Source organism: Polyodon spathula, chromosome 10, assembly GCF_017654505.1.
Source record: "Polyodon spathula isolate WHYD16114869_AA chromosome 10, ASM1765450v1, whole genome shotgun sequence".
Classification (NCBI taxonomy): domain Eukaryota; kingdom Metazoa; phylum Chordata; class Actinopteri; order Acipenseriformes; family Polyodontidae; genus Polyodon; species Polyodon spathula.
Genome location: NC_054543.1, coordinates 37251178 through 37271526, shown reverse-complemented (window position 1 = coordinate 37271526; position 20349 = coordinate 37251178). Strand labels below are relative to the sequence as shown.

At 36.9% G+C, this 20349-nt stretch overlaps 3 protein-coding genes across 4 annotated transcripts; 2 read left to right on the top strand and 1 right to left on the bottom strand.

The window, feature by feature from the left end:
• The first annotated feature begins 1132 nt into the window (after positions 1-1132).
• Positions 1133-4688, top strand: LOC121322180 (Bardet-Biedl syndrome 5 protein homolog). 2 transcript variants are annotated; one of them, XM_041261765.1, is made up of 7 exons: positions 1133-1741; positions 2256-2351; positions 2508-2570; positions 2649-2783; positions 3146-3229; positions 3767-3790; positions 3900-4688. In XM_041261765.1, exons 4-7 carry the CDS (start codon positions 2760-2762, stop codon positions 3999-4001), a joined length of 234 nt encoding a protein of 77 aa, XP_041117699.1. In that variant the 5' UTR covers positions 1133-1741; positions 2256-2351; positions 2508-2570; positions 2649-2759; the 3' UTR covers positions 4002-4688. The 2 variants fall into 2 exon arrangements, with proteins under 2 accessions (XP_041117699.1, XP_041117700.1); XM_041261766.1 differs by lacking the exon at positions 1133-1741 and adding an exon at positions 1884-1923.
• A 495-nt stretch (positions 4689-5183) lies between these two features.
• LOC121322417 (kelch-like protein 41) lies at positions 5184-9115 on the top strand. Its single transcript, XM_041262349.1, has 6 exons — positions 5184-6385; positions 6829-6986; positions 7322-7429; positions 7675-7860; positions 8085-8231; positions 8767-9115. Exons 1-6 carry the CDS (start codon positions 5276-5278, stop codon positions 8876-8878), a joined length of 1821 nt encoding a protein of 606 aa, XP_041118283.1. The 5' UTR covers positions 5184-5275; the 3' UTR covers positions 8879-9115.
• Positions 9116-9515: 400 nt separating this feature from the next.
• Positions 9516-19836, bottom strand: fastkd1 (FAST kinase domains 1). Its single transcript, XM_041261337.1, has 15 exons — positions 19362-19836; positions 18403-18895; positions 18101-18169; positions 17532-17657; positions 16628-17026; positions 16154-16264; positions 15381-15512; positions 14459-14945; positions 14246-14360; positions 13770-13898; positions 13513-13644; positions 12808-12921; positions 10695-10839; positions 10482-10521; positions 9516-9696 (listed from the first exon to the last, which is right to left on the bottom strand). The coding sequence occupies exons 2-15, from the start codon at positions 18735-18737 to the stop codon at positions 9577-9579; spliced, it is 2454 nt and encodes an 817-aa protein (XP_041117271.1). The 5' UTR covers positions 18738-18895; positions 19362-19836; the 3' UTR covers positions 9516-9576.
• Between the last annotated feature and the right edge of the window lie 513 nt (positions 19837-20349).

Below are 20349 nucleotides of genomic sequence, written 5' to 3'. Positions count from 1 at the left end.
GACAGTGTTCTGGCAGGTGTGCCCGCCCCCTGTAAGTAAAGGTTGTCAGGATCAGCACAGTTGCCATCTATGTTTTAGTTGGTAGCAATTCCATATCAAGCCAGCCCCAGCCAGCACTGAACCATTTCAATGCTGATGACAAGTTTCAGAAGGTTGCAAGGGGACAGGGGACGGGAGACGGGGGACAGGGGACAGGGGGGCCAAGGACAGTGGGGGGATAGCTTTTGCCTCCAGCTCCCCAAAAAAAAAACATGTAGCTCAGTGAACAGTGGATCACATAAAACACAACTTGGCCTAATAATAGGCACTGATGGGTATAAAGTATGCTCACAACGTGGGGCTTGCCACTGCTATGCCATAACTGGGGGTTATTTGATGTCAGTCACCTTGCAATATACAGGGTGATTGGAAAGTATGTTTACCACTTCAGTGACATGGTGCGTTGATGTGGTAAACTTACTTTCTAATCACCCTGTACTAACACATTTCACAGAAAAATAAAAAATCAATTATGCAAGGCATATAGCTTATACATTTAAACTAAATATTTTCTTATGTCACAACTGTTAGTTTGGGCAATATAGCCAGCTTTACATTAACTTGTAAATCCATGGACAATTTGGGAATTGTACAACAGGACAATCTAGCCCAGAGTAGCCCTTGTCGCTCATAATGGACAGTCCTCCAAAATGATGTTATTGCTACATTATAAACTAAAGGGATTTTGTCAGTTGATAAAATGTCATTCGCTGTTACCAAGAAGTCTAGTTGCAAGAAATCAGTCTATAAGCATCTTGACGGTTGGATGGTCATTTCTCTTCATAGTGGTATTTCTCTATACAACCTCACATGCATGTAAGAACATGCTACTTTATATTGCTATATTAAAATACAACAATATATTTTACCAGTAATGAACTGTAGTCCAAAATACGGCACCTGACATGTTTTCTAGGGCTTGGAGATTCTTGTAATAAAATCTATTTTAATTACGACATCAGCATACCCACAGACGCTTAGTAAAACACATACGTTGCTTTCTGTCTGTATATTACTAACACGTGGTTTGGGTACTGCAAAATTAAAAGTAATGCACAATTCAGATGTGAGTAACTGGGTTTATAAATCCCTCCTGTTGACTTGGGCAGATTATTAACTTTGTCCAAACCTCTACCCGTTTAGATGTTGCCAGGGTGATGTGCTGACGCCGTGTCAGGAAGCTTTACGAAGAAATCCACCTCTTTCAGGGCGACTAATATCAAAATAAACCAACGATACTTATCATGGCGACAGCCTTCGATGCTCTGTGGGAAGATAGGGATGTCAGATTTGACATTTATATATTAGCACAAAGAGCCATCTGCCCAACGTTTCGATATATTGTACATATCTTTCTCAAGGGAGCCCTCTTATTATCTAAAGTCGGTCATTCCTACGCAGTATGTAAGACGTTTAAATATGTTCATAAATATGTATTCCTTTTTATACTGATCCGAATGCTGTATTCCCTTGTTAAGGCATGCTGTAGTGAACGACTGACATAAATATATACATGTGACGTTTTTGCTCTGTTTTTCTTTAAATGATGTATTTTCTTATTTCTGTTGCTTCAGAAACTGAGAGGCCAGACTGAAGCACTTTATATCTTGACTAAATGTAGTAACACAAGATTTGAATTCATATTTACCAGTGTGGTTCCTGGAAGTCCAAGGCTTTTCACATCTGTCATTGCTGTACACAGGTATGGACATGATAATTATTAGAATTAAATGTATTCAGTAGATTAATCTTGACTTGCTGTTTTAATATGTATGTTTTTTTTTAAATTAAAATTGAATCCCAGTCCATTAAGATTTGTTTTAATTGAACAAGGAGCAAGTGTATGATAAAATTAATGGAGTTTGGAATCTATCCAGTGACCAGGTAATCATTTATCTGGTGTATCATATTTTAAATAGGAGTATTTTCAGCCCACTACACATCTTAGAAATGTACCATTTTTTAAACCACTGTAACAGTGCACAACATTACAAAGGGGATACTGTATTATTGCATAGAAATACTTCAAATTTAACATACCGTTAGTTTAATTGGTAATCCAAGGGTCAGTAAACTGTACTTAATAAATAATAAAGTAGTGCAAATTATTTGTAATTATATAAACTTATTGTTTAAAATATATATTATAACTGTTTACATTAGTGTAGGTACTATATATTACATTGTGCTAAAATGTATGTTTCTGTTTTTTACAGGGTAATTTGTGAACATTCTTTATTACCAATGTACGAATAGTATGGCATGCCAACATGAATGACAGCTTTAATGTCAGCATACCCTACTTACAGATTGTAAGTATCAATAATATTGTGTTCTATATGTACAATGTACATTTTTATTCTAACTTGGACTAACTCAGATTACCTACTTTAACTCAATAGAAAATACAATTATTTGTTAAGTTTTAGAAACTTCTGAATAATGTTTTCTTATTGGTTTTCCTCCAGCGCTCAATCAAGATCAGAGATTCAAAGTTTGGACTGGCACTGGTAATAGAAAGTTCCCAGCAGGTAAATATACCCACATTTGTGTAAGAACTGACATTTTTAGAAATATACAGTTTTATGTGATTATATTTTCTCTCCTAGAGTGGATGATATGTGCTTGGCTTTAAGATAGACCCTCTTGAAAAACTGCAGGATGCTGTGAAAGAAATCAATTCACTGCACAGAGTTCACTCAGCAAGTCCTATCTTTGGTATGGATTATGAAATGGAAGAAAAGGTCAGTGACTACCACAAGTATATTTGTCGGTTGTTTAAATGTTGACAAATTTTATATGAGGGGAAAACACTGAAAAGCAATGGGTTAATACAATTGTACCAGGATTAATACTGATTGTGTCAAAATACATATTCTCTCAACTGAAATCAGTTTACCGACTGTGTTCCACCTTGCCTGTAATGACCTTTCAACATATCAAAATGCAGTATTACTATATGTGTCATGAAAAAGACAGCTGTGCAATTAAATGAAGGGGTTGTAAATACTGGAACTAATCATTGAATTATACAAGTTTTTCTTATTGCCACATTTTCGGATAACAGGATTGTTTACTTCAATGTAATGTGCTCTTGGCTTTTCAGCCTCCGCCACTTGAAGAGCTGGCAGTGGAACAGGCTCAGAATGACGTTGAAATAGAGCCTGATGAGCAGACTGATGCTTTTGTGGTGAGTGTCCAGCTTACCAAAATGTCATTTTATCCCTGGAGAGCTTTCTAGTCTTTTTCATTCTCTAAAAATAGTGTGCAGCTTAAATATTGTGCCTTAAGCTTCAACAAACAGGTTCTGACGTACACTGATGATTGCATAAATAATATTATTTTTATTATTAATTTCATATATTCTAATTTATCGACAATAAATAGTTAGATGCTATGTTTGTTTTACAAAATATTCTGCATCCATCAAGTAATTTCATTTTTATGACTAAGGTTTATATACTGAAATTTCATTTTCATTATAAGAGCAAGGTTTACAGAAAGGTATATTGTATTTGAAGGGTAAACATTTTACTGTTATGAAAGTAGTGCGCTTTTAATAAATCGAAAACACAAACTTAAAGATCACCTGTTATAGGAGAGCATCTGTCAGATAGAGATTTTAGCTAATTTCATGCGGTTGAATAATCATGTCGACACTTATTGTTGATTGTTATAGCTGCTGTTATTTTCTATAAATTATTATTTTTGTTTTTTTCAATTACAGGCTTACTTTGCTGATGGCGGCAAGGTAATTATATATTTGTTTTTATTCCAGTGTGTATATTAGATACATTTTAATCTTTTCCAAGATAAAAAAAAAAAAAAAATCACACTTTTTTTGTTTGTTTGTTTAAAAGCAACAAGACCGTGAGCCTGTGTTTTCGGAAGAACTGGGACTTGCAATAGAAAAACTGAAAGATGGCTTTACTCTTCAGGGGCTCTGGGAAGTCGTGGGTTAATCTTTAAGTCAAGTCACTGGTGTTGGAAGAAATATGGTTTTGGCATTTAGTTATTTTATTTTCTGATGGTTTATGAATCCACCATTGATGTAAGATACTGTACATTAAATTGTAATTCCTGTAAAGATGGAGTAAACAAAACAGTACAACTGTTCTTATTACATGCTTTTTGTGTTAAATTAGTACATTTTAGATCCTGTATGTAATACTATATAACTGTTTGTGTCGTTTATGTAGAATCATTTAAAACCTGGTTACGTTTTCAAAAGTTATATTTATGTGTGTACTTGTAACAACTTTTGTAGGATGAAATGAGAATCTAATTTTAAAAGAAAATCAGCATTGAGCAAAACAAATGATATCATATTTATGACATGACACTGACAAACATATATAAAGCACTTGAAGGGAACACCACTGAGTCATGTATTCTTCAGCAGCTTGAAGAATAATGATGCTGCAGCAATTTACATATCAACCAGAATTGTGCTACTATTCTTAAATTGGATATATAAATATCGCAGCTGTTGTTTTAGCAGCTGCTCCTCCAATTCACCAGGATGCCACCCCTTACATAGAAACAGGCTGCTAAATGTTATAACACCTGAATGTACCTCCTTACATTAAAATGGACTGTTGTATGAATTCAGCCTTTGATTTGTGAGTGATATAATACTCCAAGAAAGTTTCTCTAATCAGCAGTGATTGTGTTTTTATTTTTAAACGGATGGTCACAAAAGCAAGTACATACTACACAGCTGTGTCAGTCACCCTCATTCTCAACTGCTTTGAACTGTAAATCATTATGAGATTGGTTTAATATCAGCAAACCCTTCAAAGTTATTTATATCCTATCCTTTTTGTGTGTGAGCTATCCCTCACACACAAAAAGCACTTGAAATGACTTGATTCATTTATTCACAAAAAAAGAGAATATATTATTTTTTGTTGTGATAATGCAGTTTTAACATTTTTGTGTCAAACTCTTGATTGGCAGCTAGACTGTGAACTGCTGTATATCTATTCCCATTGTGACCAAAGGCCACAGTTGCTGATTTCACTCTGTGACAGCTGCTAGAGTGGAACTACTTTCCAAATTGGCTAACCTGAATTCCAGAATGCTGGGGTGTGAATCTATATTTAGAAAGGTAGCATTAAATTGCAGGGGCTTTAGTCTAGGCACTGCACATTTAATCTGCCTTTTTCCAGACAGACCTGTGAGCCGAGAACAGCTACGACCTTCTTCTCCTTCCAAAGCCCACTTTGTCCACTGAATGGAACCCTCAAAGACCGTGATAGAAGAACCGCGCCTGTACCAGAGTACGCTTCTACAAGATGGCCTTAAGGAACTCCTTCATGAGAACAAGTTTGTTGATTGCACACTCAAAGTTGGAGACAGAAGCTTACCCTGCCACAGACTCATCATGGCAGCGTGCAGCCCCTATTTTCGGGAGCTTTTTTTTTCAGAAGAAGGTAAAGAGAATATAAAGGAGGTTGTCCTTGAAAATGTGGATGCCAAAGTAATGGATGTGATCATTAAGTATCTGTATTCAGCAGAAATAGATCTCACTGATGAAAATGTACAGGAAATCTTTGCTGTGGCTAGCCGTTTCCAGATTCCCTCGGTGTTCACTGTATGTGTAAGTTACTTGCAGAAAAGGCTTGCACCTAATAACTGCCTGGCTATTTTCAGGTTAGGTCTTCTCCTGGACTGCCCAAGATTGGCGTTGACAGCGCGGAATTTTATTTCTGACCGTTTTGAGACAATTTCAAAACAAGAGGACTTCATTGAGCTTGCATCGCATGAACTTATGACCATTATTGCAAATGACTCCTTAAATGTAGAGAAGGAAGAAATTGTGTTTGAAGCAGTCATGAAGTGGGCTAAACATGACAAACAGAACAGAGTTAAGAGTCTAAATGAAGCTTTTGAGTGCATCCGCTTCCGCTTAATGCCAGAGAAATACTTTAAAGAGCATGTTGAAAAGGATGATATTATCAAGGCTAACCCTGACCTTCTTAAAACAGTCCAAGTCATTAAAGATGCCTTTGCTGGAAAGCTTCCTGAGACTAGCAAAAAGAAAGATGAATCTGGAGAGGGTGTTGTGAATGGCTCTGTAGGAGATGAAGATCTGCTGCCTGGTTACCTGAATGACATTCCTCGATATGGCATGTTTGTCAAAGACTTTGTTCTGATGATCAGTGACACAGCAGCAATGGCATATGATCCAAATGATAATGAATGCTATCTGGCAGCCATGACTGAACAAATCCCCAGGAACCATGTCAGCATGATCTCCAAAAAGAACCAAGTATATGTTATTGGAGGGTTATTTGTGGATGAAGAAAATGAAGAAATCCCTCTGCAGTCATATTTCTACCAGGTAAAAAAAATCAAATGACATCTTTTAACAGGCAATGCAATGCAAATGCAGGATATTTGATGGAAAGCAGATTAATATTGATTACCAAAGAGAGATTGGGTCCTTAAATTACAAAATATAATAAAGTAAACAATCTGTAATCGCCAGACCACGGGTGGTATAAATTATACATACTAAAAATTGTTTAATGCATTAATAGAAAAAAATACTAAAATAAGTGACGTCACTGGCAACGGTCAATGTCTCTCTCCCAGTCATGTTGCAAGCCTTCATCTGTCTAAGGGAACGTATTTTCTATATAATAGAATACATTGTATTATATATAAATTAAATGAAGCACTTATTCAGCTCTTTCTCAAAGTTAAAATATAATGTTCCTGTCAATAAAGTAAACAGTCTAGGATATTACAGGAACTCATTACTTACCTTGTATTGTGTTTCAGCTTGAGAGTCTTACTGGTGAGTGGATTGCCCTCCCCCCACTGCCTTCTCCAAGATGTCTATTTGGGATGGGTGAAAATGATAATCTCATATATGCAGTTGGTGGCAAAGATCTTCAGACTGAAGAAGCTCTTGATTCAGTACTATGCTTTGATCCAAAGTAAGTTTACTCATCATTAAAATATGAGTGTGGTGAGAGTCACAGAGCTACAAGGTTTAATATATTTGGTTGCAGTAAGAAAAGTCTCTCAACTCTGTGATGATGAAGCTAGAAAAGCCTGTATCAATTGCACTTCTAATGGTAAACGCCAAAATATATGTGTGTGAATTATACAGTCGACCATCTTTCTGACCGGCTTGATAAAAGGACTTTAAAACTGCTGTTCCCTTTTGTTTTGGAGACAATATAAGGACTGTTTCAGTCAGTCCCTCTGGTGGCAGAAGATGGATCTCGCGCATGTTTAATATATTTTACTTTTATTTATTTTATTTTAGGTCACTCAAATGGAGTGAAAGCAAAAAGTTACCAACAAAGGTCCATGGTCACTCTGTGGTTTCACACAATGGATTGGTATACTCTATTGGAGGAAAGACTGATGACAAGTGAGTTTGTGGAGACTGTAAATGTAATGGGGTTTCCTCAACATTTTCTGTAGTTATTGAACGTTGTTGTTGTTAAATAACACACACGCAACATTTGTTTTAAGTTTTGCACAGCCAGTATTTAATACAGTATAACATCACAATGAAGTAAATGTTCTGTAGTATTATGACCTACAATGTGTTTATATAGAGAAATTGTTACTTTAAAAATAGAATTAATGCAACATTCATTTAATTTTCCCTAGAAAAACAATCAACAAGTTGTTGGTCTACAATTGCAAGAAGTCTGAGTGGAAGGAGCTGGCTCCCATGAAATCAGCCCGTGCTATGTTTGGAGCGGTGGTTCACAATGGCAGAATCATTGTGGTTGGAGGTGTGAACGAAGAGGGCCTAACTGCTGCTTCTGAAGTTTATGACATCGCCACTAACAAGTAAGGGATTTTTTTTTTTTTAACTAGAAGCTATATTGTAAAGAAACGTATAGTATCTCTGTACCAACCTTATCCAGAAAATAATTAATTAAAAAGTGTTTCTAATCAGCATTCTAAAAAGAGAACATATGAATAATGCCTTAAGTGTTAAAACAAATGCAGATATTTTTATGTGTACTTGAGAAATTAAACTGTGCACGTAATAACTGACATGTGCTTTGGAGGTGGGAAGCAACAACGGAATTTCCACAGGAGAGAAGCTCCATTAATCTCATTAGCAGTGGTGGGTCACTGTATGCCATTGGAGGATTTGCCATGGTTCAGCTTGAAAACAAAGAATTTGCACCATCAGAAGTTCCTGACGTTTGGAAGTAAGTTTGCATGTCCTTAAACTCTTACTTGAGAGGTTGTTTTGTCAGAATATATTTGAACTGTGTCAGCAAAACTGTCTACATTTACTGGCAATTTGCATGTTTTACCCTGCATCTGAAACAGCCAGCACATCATGATACTGTGTATGTGCAAACAGCTAAACAAACTCCACATATATAATGGCCATTTGCTGTCTTTTGTACAGTATGTACCTTTATTTCTTTGTTTGGGAGATGGCCTTGAACGTTTCTTTAGTCTTACTCATACGTCTGAAAAAGCAGACAACTCGCTCTTTATTGCATCCATTTGCAGCATGTGTGTTCCGTAACTGGGCAGAACTTGCAAGTTCAAAAACAATAATTTGCCACTTTCAGAACGAAAGCCAGCAGTACAAGAATATCACAATAACCACCACCTGCTGGGACAAGGCAGTACTGTAAAGCTGGTTTTAGGTTTGCTGATGATTAGCCACTAGTGTAACCCTTCAATATGTTTATTTGTATATGACCAACACATTTTTCCTTTTCACCTCAGGTTTGAAGAGGACAAGAAAGAATGGGCTGGCATTCTGAGAGAGCTCCCCTATGCCTCTGGAGCCTCCTGCCTCTCAACGCGCCTCAATATGTTCAAACTCACCAAATTATAAGAGGCTTCTGATATTTAAAATTAAAATGTAATGATAACGCAGTGTTTTAAAAACTAAATATTTGCAAACAGATTTTGTTCACAATATAATTATTTCTGTGCCAGAGTGTTTTTATCTTGGTGTTTGTGCTGTGTGAGCATCTCTAGGTTTTAAAAGGAATCCTTGCTCACACATCATTTTTAAACTGTAAAAGAAGCATCTCAGTTTAGAAATTAAATAAATGAAATGAACAAATGATTACATTAAATGGTTTTGATCTGTTCAATTTATTACACTTAGCCTGACATCCTTTGATTATCTAACTTTAACATTTAATTTATCCATTTTATACATTCATTTTTGTCAAATGTTAAAAAACAAATACTGTTCTGCAAAATGTCAAACAGCCTACTTGCAAATAACAACAGTATTGGGTACCATTCCAAAAAGCAGCACTGCATCATCCAATAATCTATTTATTTGTGAAAGAATACACAGAAGAATATTGGAGCACAATGCAATTGGCCATATATATATATATATATATATATATATATATATATATATATATATATATATATAGATATATATATATATATATAGTGTGTGTGACATACTCTATTGTAATAGGCTGGCATGGTTATCTAATATACATGGTTATCTAATATACATATTAAATAGTTATTTATAATGAAACTTTTTTTTAAATGCCATTCACATTACAAATGATCTGTAAACAGCTTCTTTCGTAGGTATTCCTTCCATGCATCCTGTGTTGAGAGTTCCATTGAGTTCCATTCAAAGTGAGGAATCTGTTGAAACAAAATTACCACAATTTCCTATAATGTGAGAAAATCATGTAGTTCACAGTATTTCAATTAAAATCAATCACTATATGATTTTATTTCTGATTACACAGAAACCTTATTTGTCTAAAATGTGGAATACTTTTAAATCCATAATTCTGAATGTTTGTGAAGTAGTCATTGCAGTTCAATAAACCTACAACAATTGTTAAACATTGGAACAGATCTGACTGTTTTTTCTCCAAATTATGCTGCATTGTTCAGCACATGTGAAGCTTGATTTCAGTAATTTCTGGAATTCAGCTGATTGATTTAGGTCTATACATATTTTGTACTTTTTATATAAACAGAATACTCCTAAACATACAAAATGCTGGCCAGTAACAACTCATTTGTGACAATTACACCACATGTAAATGTAATTTTTTATATATATATATATATATATATATATATATATATATATATATATATATATACTACATACACACAAATATGTGTTGTGTGTGTGTGTGTGTGTGTGTATGAACTACATGTACCATCGGGTCTTAGAGTCTCTTTCTCAGATCATAGTAGTCCTTTAAGAGGAAATGGGACTTTTTACAAAATGTCTTTGGAATCAAGGAGTTCCTTAAGGTGACGTTGGTAACCCTGGAGATAAAATATATATATATATATAAAATATGAATAAAAATGTTACATTGACTCACTTCTGCACAACAATGCTAGTATATAAATCATACTAATGTCCTCAATGGAAATGTATATTTGACCGTATCTGTGTAATCATCTTCCAAAGTTGCTTTGGTTCAATTTACTTTTGGAACAATACACTTTAAAATGAGTGAAAAACTAATACTAGAAAACGTGAGGTTTTAAAAATGTATGTTTTAGTCAATATGGAAAGCTAAGCTGTTTGTTGTGTATGTACACATGCCAAGGATGATCACTAAAATGTATTCAAATAAATAAATAAATACTCTTAAGATTAAAAAAAAAAAAACTACATAAAATAAAGACTGGGATCTCACCGCTCTGCACCTGGGGGCAGTTCTCTTCTTTCCTTTAACTGAGTGAGTGTTCCCCACTGCACCTTCCTCCCCTCGCTTATCAGAAGGGGGCTTTGCTCCACATATGGGAGAGGAGTTTTGTTTTTATCAAGAACACATTCAAAATCTGTTGGCACAGGTTAATATGTTTTGTGAGCTTGCTGAAAATATTACTATGTACATTTATAAATAAGGAAAGAAAAAGCAAAGTAGTTGCTTCTGTATAGCAGACAGCTCCTAATGCCTAAATACATTTGTGTCACCAGACAAACAATCAGCAGAATCTCATGTTATTCCTCAGCAAAGCCGTACCAAACCACACACACACACACACGCAAGAAAGAACGCAAAAGACGCAGCAAATGTAAACCTCTCGTATAGCCTATTATTCTTTGTATAAATGCATGTTGTTAAGCACAACTAACCGAACTTTTAGCCTATTACAATAATAATAATAATAATACTACTACTACTAATAATAATAATAATAATAATAATAATAATAATAATAATAATTTAGTAGTAGTAGTAATCATATTTTCTTTCTATAATTCCTTTAAGATGTCCCAGGAACAACCTCTTCTTCCACCGCACAGAACTGGAATGAATTGTTAGCATCAACTGGCATATTGTGCAATAAGTAATGGGTATAGTTAACAAACAACATAAATATACCGTATCACTTTAAATAAAGACTTTTGTTTGAATGTTTATAATGTTACAAGACATCCACCTTTCATTATAATGTGTGTGCGTTTAGTGGATTCTGTGCCTGGCACTTCTACCGCAGCTACAGACCAGCAGTCACTGGCTTCTCAGAGCAGAGGCAGGGTATAGGGACTGGCAGATACAGGAGCATTAGGATGCTCAGCCTGGTACTCTGCCTATAGAACTCTGCCTATAGAACTGCCAGTACATGAAGCTACTCAGGAACCTCGTATGTGTTTTTACATATCCCCCTGTTCTCAATCTTATATTCATATAGGCCTAAGAAATCATTCTGACTACTTTAATTAAATAAAACTTTTAGATGTTACGCATATCTATTTTTTAAGTAGTAAAACTTGTACTTATTTTATATATTTGTGTGTGTCTGCATGTTGAAAAGGTATCAAGACACAAAGAAGTAATGCGTGATAATTCGGAATGTGCGCAACAACAAGTTAATTATTTTCTCTTATTAATTTTTTTTAATCTTCATGGCAACGCATGGAGCTCTCCTCACGATATTCAGAGTCATGCATGACGCTCTCCTCACGATATTCAGAGTCATGCATGAAGCTCTCCTCACGATATTCAGTCATGCATGACGCTCTCCTCACGATATTCAGAGTCATGCATGACGCTCTCCTCACGATATTCAGAGTCATGCATGAAGCTCTCCTCACGATATTCAGAGTCATGCATGACGCTCTCCTCACGATATTCAGAGTCATGCATGGAGCTCTCCTCACGATATTCAGAGTCATGCATGACGCTCTCCTCACGATATTCAGAGTCATGCATGACGCTCTCCTCACGATATTCAGAGTCATGCATGAAGCTCTCCTCACGATATTCAGAGTCATGCATGAAGCTCTCCTCACGATATTCAGAGTCATGCATGACGCTCTCCTCACGATATTCAGAGTCATGCATGAAGCTCTCCTCACGATATTCAGAGTCATGCATGGAGCTCTCCTCTCGATATTCAGAGTTGTTCTTTTCCTAATTACTAGGCAGACACATTTAAATATCCCCTCCCCTAAATGGCTGAATTGAGTAATCTGCATTGCTACGGACGACTTTTTTTTTTCCTAAATCAGAACAGCATAGCAACGCATTTCCAGAAAAGTATGGCAAAAACCTAGTGAGGAAAACTGTCATGACTTGTCCATGTAAACGCTGTCACAGTTACATTAGTATTATGATGAAGAAATTATTCTCAAAATATAATTTATCAAGTAAAATGTATCATGCATAGCAGAAGCTCCATAATTAAAACAAAAAAATACAACATCCATGAAAAAGTCATACCAGACAATAAGCTTATTATTAAAACTAACGAAGCACATAAATGCCCTGATCAGTCTGCTAACGCATCTCTACAACGTACCGACTGCATAGAAATAAGGCGTGAGCAAAGAGACTTTGGCATAGTTAATCCCTCCCAGAATCTCCCCCAGCATTTTATGAATTTGCTGCTGGACTGCACTTGCATTACCATTGCCTGAAAAAGAAGAAAAAAACTTGAATTTGAACATTCAGCTACCATCATAAAACACTGTTATAAGAAAGAGCAGCATTTAGGAAAATTACAAAGATGTCAGCCTTCCAGGATTTCATTCAAAAATTTTATCAAATAACACAAAAACAATACAAAGAAAAGGTAACCAGGGGGGAGTTTGGATTGCTGTACTGATTGTATTATAAAGATTAATATCAATGACATCTTCACAGTAATGGTTTTACACAAAACCTGAACTATCTAATGTTACTTTAGGCAAGGTAGTTCATCTATGACTATAAAACACTCAATGGTAGAATATGTAGTAAAACTAAAATAAACTAAAAGGACAGAGCTAATCAGGTTCTGGGGGGACAGGGGCCAGTCTTTCATAATAATCTGGCTTCTAAAGGTTCTTACTAAATGTTAAGTCATTACTTTGTATTTCCCCAACCCTAGCACTGACCAAAACACTTATTAATTGGAGATACCTGTAATCACTCTGTATTTCTTATTTGTTATCGCACTGTGTGAGTGTATTTAATCTACCAAAACAATCAAATTATTGTACAGTAGATGTTAAGGGATACTTACCTTTCCTTTGCAGCTGCTGGCAGAATCTGTCATGGAACCAAGGGACCTGAAATTCTGGGCATTCCAGGCAGACGGCTCTATTTAGCTCCATCAGCCGTAATCTGATTCGCATGTTCAAGGCATCAGGAAGAGCTATCATTAAATTCAGACAATTTATAAATGGGTGGAGGGTTTTGTACGCTGAGCTGTGCCTGCCAACTGAATTGTATACATTCAAAAAGCATTGTCTGTTTTATTTGATTACGCCATCTACTTACTTTCAAGCTGAGCATCCAGCTTAGATAGGAAATCCACATTGAAAATGGTTCTTATTAATTCCTCTGGGAAACAGTCTGCAACAGCCAGAGAGTATGCCAGCAGCACCAACAGGTGGGGATCAAACGAACCTAAGATAACAGAGCATTATGTTCAGTGTTTTGTCTTTGTGTAACGCACTGATAGCAAAAACTGAATTGTATTTTCCATACCATTCTGATAATGGACATTCAGACACAAACGAATCATTCATTTGTGTAATGGGGGGGGGGGGGGGGGGGGGGGGGGGGGGGGGATTGCTAGAGCAACATTTCTAATTATACTCCTCTCAAACACAGCAGAGAACTGGAACACAGCTCATAGCTCACTGTCCCTGTTGGGATTTGCTGTAGGCCTACTGAGTCATCCTGTCTGTCTGATACTGTGTTTGTACTGCTCTCCCTTCTGTTCTTGTATCCACCGCCCCCCCACAGCTTACTTAAATGAGGTTTGAAGCGTTGAATACAGGTCTCGAAAAACTCATCACCCTGGGGTGGATCATAGTCCAGCACAGCGAAGGGCAGGAGTGTGGCGTATGTTGCTGAATAATGAATCTGATGAAAGAGACAAAATGTTACAGGCACAAAATGCACCTTTCATGAGCACAATACACCAACAATATGTTCCAAGGAATGAAGAGCCCATTTCAAACCTTATCAATGTGTTCAAGCGTCACAGTGGCGATTCTGTCGAGCAGCGGGGTACAGAGATGGTTGGTTCTTGTTAAGAAAAGGGCAAGCTCTGGCACATTAGTCCACGTCACCTGATCTATTAACCTCTGCAAAGTGACTATCGTTTCCTCGAGAAGTATCTCTTCAAACCACTCTCCAGAGGCGTACTTTAGCTCCTCCAAGAGTAGATCCAGACTGTCGGCTTTCTGCAGCCGGTCCAGGCCACACCTGTTCAGCTTCTGCAGCAGTTTCACATAAACGCTGGAGGTGGTGTGCCGGTAGGAGGGGTCGTTCCGAACCCACTTGGCAATAGCCACAGCAAAAGCGTTTAAATCGCTCAGGTTACACTGAGGCAAGACAGCGTCCACTCGGGAGGTCACCACCTCATCTACCCGAGGGGAAGGAAGCATGGAGAGGACCCGGGTCAACATGGTCACCTCGTAGGGAACAACACTGACCTGCAAGTACCTGGAATACAAAACAATAGTGGAATAGATACAAAAGTGAACCAGATACAATTTTTCATTTTATTTAGGGAAAACAGTACAGTAGAACTGCAAAAATGTTGCTTGTTCTACAGCATGTATAATCTGTATCGGAATAAGATGCCACATGGTTTCAGTGGCTTGCTGCAGAAAGACCACCATCTTTATTATGGGTTTAAAATATGGAAATAATTGTCACGTTGCATAGCAATTTGATCCATTCTAGATTTACTTTGAGGCTAATTAGACACGGTTACATAAATTTTCCCACAGTAAAGCACGGAATGGATTGAACTGCTATGCAATGGGAGCCTTATTTCCATCACAGTGTTTTCAATACATTACATGGTTAATTTTATCCATAAAAATCCAAGAGCCTGACAATAACTGCTGCTAGATGAGAAAACACATCATTTACCTCACCAGCAAACTTCTCAGCTTTGTGAACAGCTCTGGATTCTGACAGTGAAGTAGTATCAGGGCTTGGGTCAACCTTGCTATCTCCACAGGTTTATAAGCATTTAAATTCTTGTAGAAAAATGCTGCAACTCTGTAGTGAAAACAATATATTAGGCACTACAAAAATAACAAAAAACAGCAATTTTATTGTACTCCAAAAATATCTGACATAGTTGGTATCTATGGGGGGAGACAGACAGTTGCAGACGCTACCCTGTGTAGAAGTTGAATTATTTAACCCCTGAATGAAGATGACCACATAACTCAAATGATGAGTAGCGCCATTGCAAAGTCACCCAGTAGCGACACAATCTGTTTTATAGGAGAAAAATAAGAACCAAGTCCCATTACAGTAACCTTGAAGTACCAAGGAACAAACTCAGTTCAGGAGATTCTACAGAACTATTTTTGTAATTGCTTATACTGTAGATCAATAACCGAGATATTTAACAGTAAGTTATACAATATAAATATGCAGATATTTCAAGAAATCACAAGAAAAAGGAGGACAAGTAACAGCTTAATAAAAGTATAATAATAATAATAATAATAATAATAAATAATAATAATAATAATAATAATAGTAAATTAAAGCATTAGTTAGGACTTAACCAATTCTACGGGATCCTGGGAAGCTATTTTGAAACGTGTTAAGTCTAGACATACACATTTAAAACATGCATAAGCCCAAGATCCCATTGTAAAGCTGCTTTAATAATACAATGTTTTTACTTGCTAATTAGCTGTGGGTTTCTGCATTCCATTTCCTCCATCGTCTCTACTACTGCTAGAGCCTGCTGACAATTTAGCTCCTCAGCCAGTAATAATGCAGCACTTTCCAGTCTGCAAAAAAATTAAAAATAAAAGTTTAGCCCAGGCAATGGTAGACATATAACTCATCTTTTTACAGTAAGAAGCTGGTTTCTGAATCCTCTGGTAAGGTGTAGTTGTGGGAGTCGGGAACCAACATCTTGGGCATGTTAAAGCAAAAAAAAAAAAAAACCACAAACAAACAACAGAATAACTGCTCACCAACAGAAGCTTAAAGCACACTATGGCCTATTTTCAAATAAATATTTCATCAAGAAATGTTTTTTTAAGAGTACTGTATTTGTAAATGCTTTCAGCACAAGAAAATAAAAAAAAACACAATTTGGACCCCATTTCTTTTTTTTTTCCCTCCCCCTTTTAATATGTATACTGTACCTTTCTCTGGTCTCCTGTGCAGCCATAGGTCCAAGTGCAGCAAAGAGTTTGGTAAAACTAACAGGATCAGTGCAGGTGTCGATAAGCTCAGTCAGCCTCTGCTTAGCAGCCAGTCGAAAGTCACAGTTATTGAATTGGAGAGACTGATAGAGGCCCAGGATAATGCTAAAATTTTCTGCGTCCAGATCTTTCAGATTGAGAAGAAAGACCCTGTTGCATTTTTCCAGCAAGGGCCTGTAACTGTACTTGACATTACGGAGAAACTGCACGACTCTCCGGGTATTATTGAAGCGGGACTGATCCATGGTATCTAGGAGAGACTCAGCCTTTTCTATCAATCTGTCCCGGAGCCGCAGAGAGGCAAGGGGTGACACACTTATCATCAGCGTGGAAAGAACTCTGCACAGACATCCACAACACACATTACAGAGAATCACATACAGCAATGCTTTTCTTTTACCACAGACAAATAACTCACTGCTAGAGGTTTAAAACAAGCTCACATTGGAGCATGCATACAGTACCTTATCTGCCTTGTCCATGAACTCAAAGCAGAACCTTACATTGCTATCAGAAAAATAAGATAACTACTAGCCTCAATATGAATACCCAACCCAAATATGCACAGCAACCAACTGACTTCTAGTAGATTCACCTTCTGGCTTTTGAAATTGAGGCTTTTCCCTGGTGACAAGCAACATCAAACCAAGTTGACTACTTCACTTTTGTTAACACAGGAAGAAATTCAGGCTGTCAATGCTAGTGTGCTAGTTTTATTCTAGCCAATATGAGTTTCAGCACCTTTACAGTAGGCATTTGATCGGTGTAAAGAACATATGGGGCTATTGGAAGCTATACCACTGTCTGTACTAAAAAGCTAAAAGCATGTGGCCTTGATATTTACCTGGCATCGTGCACAATGTCTAGTTTCTGGCTCACAATATCGGTGATTTTACCCATTAGAGTACTGTGCTGCATGTGCTGGTCATTTATGCATACAGCGAACTTTGACAGTGTGGACATACTGAATCTGTAAAATGGAAGTAAAAGGATTGTTTTATTAAAATTTTAGCTGCCAAAAAAAAAAAAAAAACAACACAACATTATTATTTTGGTATTTGCGTACATTTATTTACTTGAAAGTTAAGCCAAAAACAGTGCAACAGGGTCCTGACTTTACCGTGTGGTATGGCCCTTGTCCTTGCATTTGTCTGGGCATTTAATTGCACAAGGTGGGCCTTACCAGACGCTGAAGCTTTCTCCTTTGGGTCCAACTGTATAATTAGAAAAAGGTTTGCTGATGTCAAACAAAACACCCAAATGTGTGTCTTGTGGGTTACATCCATGTACTGTACACTCATGAACGACTAGACCCCCAAAACACTGAAACTCAGTAACACCATACAACTACCACCAAACCACTGAAACTGTCAAATTGAACAAACTCAATATTGTTAAAAAGTATTTACTTACTTTTCTATTCTTACCCACGCCTCTGTAACCAGCTCTTGAATCAGGGAATCATAAGGTTCCACATGTAACCTTTATTGAAACAAGCGTTTGGGTATATTACATCAACATTCAACATGCACCAACAAGTAAATACCAGAAGAGCTTTAATGCAAATGACTATATGAACATCTTAATTTACCAGTAGGAAGGCTTAAGTTTTAGTTTAGTAAGCAAGTGGCACTAAGTGGTCGAACGTGTTTACACTACAACCTAGAACCATTAAGCTGTATAGCAACCCCGATTGATTTATTTATTTATTTTACCTCAGTGCATTGTAAAGGAGGTCCACTAGAGTATCGTCATCCAGAAGCTGAATCTTATTTTCAGCCAGCACACGCAAGGTGAGGAACTGTGGGTGAGTTCTTACAAATTCAACTGTCCGCAGCATCTCTGGCTTCTCCTTCTGAAACTGCCAAAGCAGGCTCATTGCACAGCCCACGTGCTTCTCCGAGAGTTTGGCTTTGTTCTTCCCCACAACATCAAACACTTGATCTTCACTTGTGCAGCTAACTAGCTGGTCCAGGAGCTGATCACTGCCCGTCGCCCGAGAGTGGAGTAGCCTCCTTGAGGCATGGCACAAACCCCTCAGCCGAAACATTCCAGGAAAACAGTCAACTGCACCCTACGTATGCGTATGAACAGAAAATCGATTGTGAAGTCCTCATTGTTTAGACTTTGTGGTTTGAAGGCAGAAGTTTGAGTGCTTCAATCAATCAGCATGTAAACTAACAACAATTTAGTCGTACTGGAAGGCATCTGCAAGGAAGAGGAAAAATAAATGTATGGCTATGATTGGGGTGAACAGACGACTCGTGAAGAAACACAGTCTGCTGTTTTTCACAATTCCAGGGTAAAAACAGAATACTGAATTGAATGCGTCACAGCACCCAATATTTTTCAACTGTGTTGTACCACTTTAAAAACTGCCAAACATTAAAATTCATTGAAGTGTTAAATATTACAAAATATAACGTCTGACAACGGGAGGCTGTTTTTTTTTTTTTTTATGAACATAGTAGATGGCGGGAAAGGCAATAGGCTATATATGATTATACGAAGCATTTTAAACATCAGTAAGTATGAACTACAGTTATGATCATAACTAACTTCCACAATAATAAGCATGTGATGCTTGGCCAGTAGACAAGGTGTTTTTTTTTTTTTTTTTAAATTATGTACAATATTGCGTTTCCTAAATGTACAATTAACAAAACATAATTACCTTCAGTAGTTCATGACCAGAGAGATCACACAGCACAGGCCTGGCTGAGTTTGACTTTCACAGTATTGTGTTGGATTGTAAAGTCTGTGTGTGCGCCCGTATCCCACGTGTGAAACTATCCCTTAAAATGTTACAGTCGGGATACAATAACCGGATAGTGTATCAGTGTTACATAGCTTTATTACATTAAGTGTAGGCAAAAAGTTAAATTTCATTCATACTGCAACCTACAACTGTACTGTAAGAAAAACGTTCAGTTGTGTTAGCAAATGGCCTGTTCACGTAACTGCCATTTAGGCATCCTCTATATTTTGAGCATATTTCTATTGCCCGTAATGCTTGAATGCATATACCCATATCTGAATCTATCAGAAATTTCAAAGGACATGTGTATAGCTAGTCTGTAACATTTAAATTCTATAGACAATGGGTCTCAGGAAAGTGTTTTTATTAAAGCCATATATATTAAAGCAAGTTGTAAATTGTTGATCATCCCTTACATTACGCCCTCAGTTTACCATAGTTCTACTGGTATACACGTCCCACAAAAACATGACCTTGGCTTTAGGCTTGAATTGTGATCCAAGTTGTTGCATTAGTAACAGCATTGTATGTCTAAAGCATCTAATCTCAGAAGGATCTTCCCTTTCGCAAAATACATCAGTAAAGGACGCGACAAATACAATTTAAGAGTTGTCCCTCCATCTTTTTCATGTTTACAAACGTGTGTCAACACAATAGTATAAAGCTGGCAGTCAGCAAATTTGAAACGTTACAGAGCCAGAAAGAAAACAATCCTGGCCGTGGTAAAACAACACGGTCATGCAAGCAAGATGCCAGATACCTAGTTGGACTGAGCAAAGCAGAACAGTTAGTGTGTTTAATATATCAATATTAGAGCAACATCTTGAAACTATTTCAAATAATTCAAAACATCCAAAAAAATGTAAATCAGTGTCTTACATTCTGTAATTGTAGGTTGTGCTTA